The sequence below is a fragment of the Otolemur garnettii genome, unplaced genomic scaffold, assembly GCF_000181295.1.
Source record: "Otolemur garnettii isolate 467f Iridium unplaced genomic scaffold, OtoGar3 scaffold00151, whole genome shotgun sequence".
NCBI lineage: Eukaryota > Metazoa > Chordata > Mammalia > Primates > Galagidae > Otolemur > Otolemur garnettii.
The window spans coordinates 941,761-943,259 of record NW_003852546.1 but is presented as its reverse complement, the minus strand read 5'-3'; the positions used below and the strand labels follow the sequence as shown (position 1 = coordinate 943,259).

The window sequence follows — 1,499 nt, the reverse complement described above, 5'->3', positions numbered from 1 at the left end:
AAACTCTTGGGCTTAAGTGATTCTCTTGCCTCAGCCTCCCAAGTAGCTGAGACTATAGGCGTCCACCACAACGCCTGGCTATTTGTTGTTGTAGTTGTCATTGTTGCTTAGCAGGCCCAGGCTGGGTTTGAATCTACCAGCCCTGGTATATATGGCTGGCTCCCTAACCATTGAGCTATGGGTGCTGAGCCAATAAACACTTTTTAATATGTTGAATATGTTATCTTTTCCTTTACCAGTTTCACTCCTGTATCTTTGACTCCTCTAAAGAGAGGAATACATGAGGACTGGGCTCCAGGCTCTTAAAGGCCTTTCTGGTCCCTCACTCTGCAGGTCCTGGGACAGCAGTCAGGGAATATCGCCTTCACACCAGGAAAGAAGCTATTGGCCGTGTGTTCTTTTTTTTTTTTTTTTGGAGTTTTTGGCTGCGGTTGGGTTTGAGCCCGTCTCCTCTGGCACCTCTGGCCAGCCCCTTACTCCTTTGAGCCATAGGCGCCACCTATGGCCATGTGTTCTTAACCAGGGCTAGACTTCTGAAACAAATTTTGCATTGGGCAGAGCCTTTTGGAAACACACATTCCTAAGCCCTGAACCTACAGACACATTCAGGAAATAATGGGGTAGAATCTAAGAGTCTGTATTTCTTAAGCTCTCCACATAATTCTGAGGTTTGTCCTGGCAAAGGCTTATTGTGCACTACACAAGTGTGTGAGCACATTTATTCACTTACTGATGTGTGTGTTTAATGAATATGTGTAGCACCACTGTGTGCCAGGCAAGGGATTGCTGATGCTGGGGCTCTAGCATAGAAGAACAAAGGCAGACCCCTTGCCTGTGGAGTGTACTTGTATCTGCATGCAACAGACACATACATGCACTCGTGCATATGCGGACTGTCCATGCCACTGGAACGCCGTCAATAGCAGAGTTAAGGAAAGCAATGTGATGATTTGTTCCAGAAGAGGTAGGTACTCTTGTGCTCTCTCTGCAGATCCTCAGCACTCTTGTGAAAGGGACATGCAGACCTGTGACCTGCAAAATTCGCATTCTGCCCTCGGTAAGGATAGTGTGTTACATTTGAAGGTCCATTCACTCTGATGATGTCAGATGTGGGGGCATGAATTCTCAAGGTACCAAATTAGGTTTGGAGGCAGGGGTGGAATTGAGCCTACCTTAGAATTTGGAAGCTGTTCTGGGCGTCAGTAACCACAGTAGGTGGTCTTCTTCTCCAGCTAGAAGATACCCTGAACCTTGTCAAGCGGATAGAGAGGACCGGTATTGCTGCCATTGCAGTTCATGGGAGGTGAGTGGTCACCTTTCTAGTGACTGACTGGGAGGGAGGTCCTCAGCCATCATAATGATTTTTCACCAACATCAGATGACAACAACTTCTCTTCTGCAAATTCAGCCTCTATCTGCCTTGCTCTTTAGATATCCAATCAATCCTGAGGGCACCCAAAGCCTGAATAGGTCACATTTTTCTTTGTGTCATTCATTGA

The 1,499-nt window shown here is 46.6% G+C and overlaps 1 protein-coding gene across 1 annotated transcript in view; it reads left to right on the top strand.

The window, feature by feature from the left end:
• DUS2 (dihydrouridine synthase 2) overlaps window positions 1-1,499 on the top strand; it is a 32,645-nt gene that overhangs the window by 19,951 nt on the left and 11,195 nt on the right. Inside the window, exons 6-7 of the mRNA XM_003799430.2 lie at window positions 992-1,057; window positions 1,233-1,303. Of these exons, the coding sequence (XP_003799478.1) occupies window positions 992-1,057; window positions 1,233-1,303 (137 nt within the window). The remainder of the gene's footprint in view (window positions 1-991; window positions 1,058-1,232; window positions 1,304-1,499) is intronic.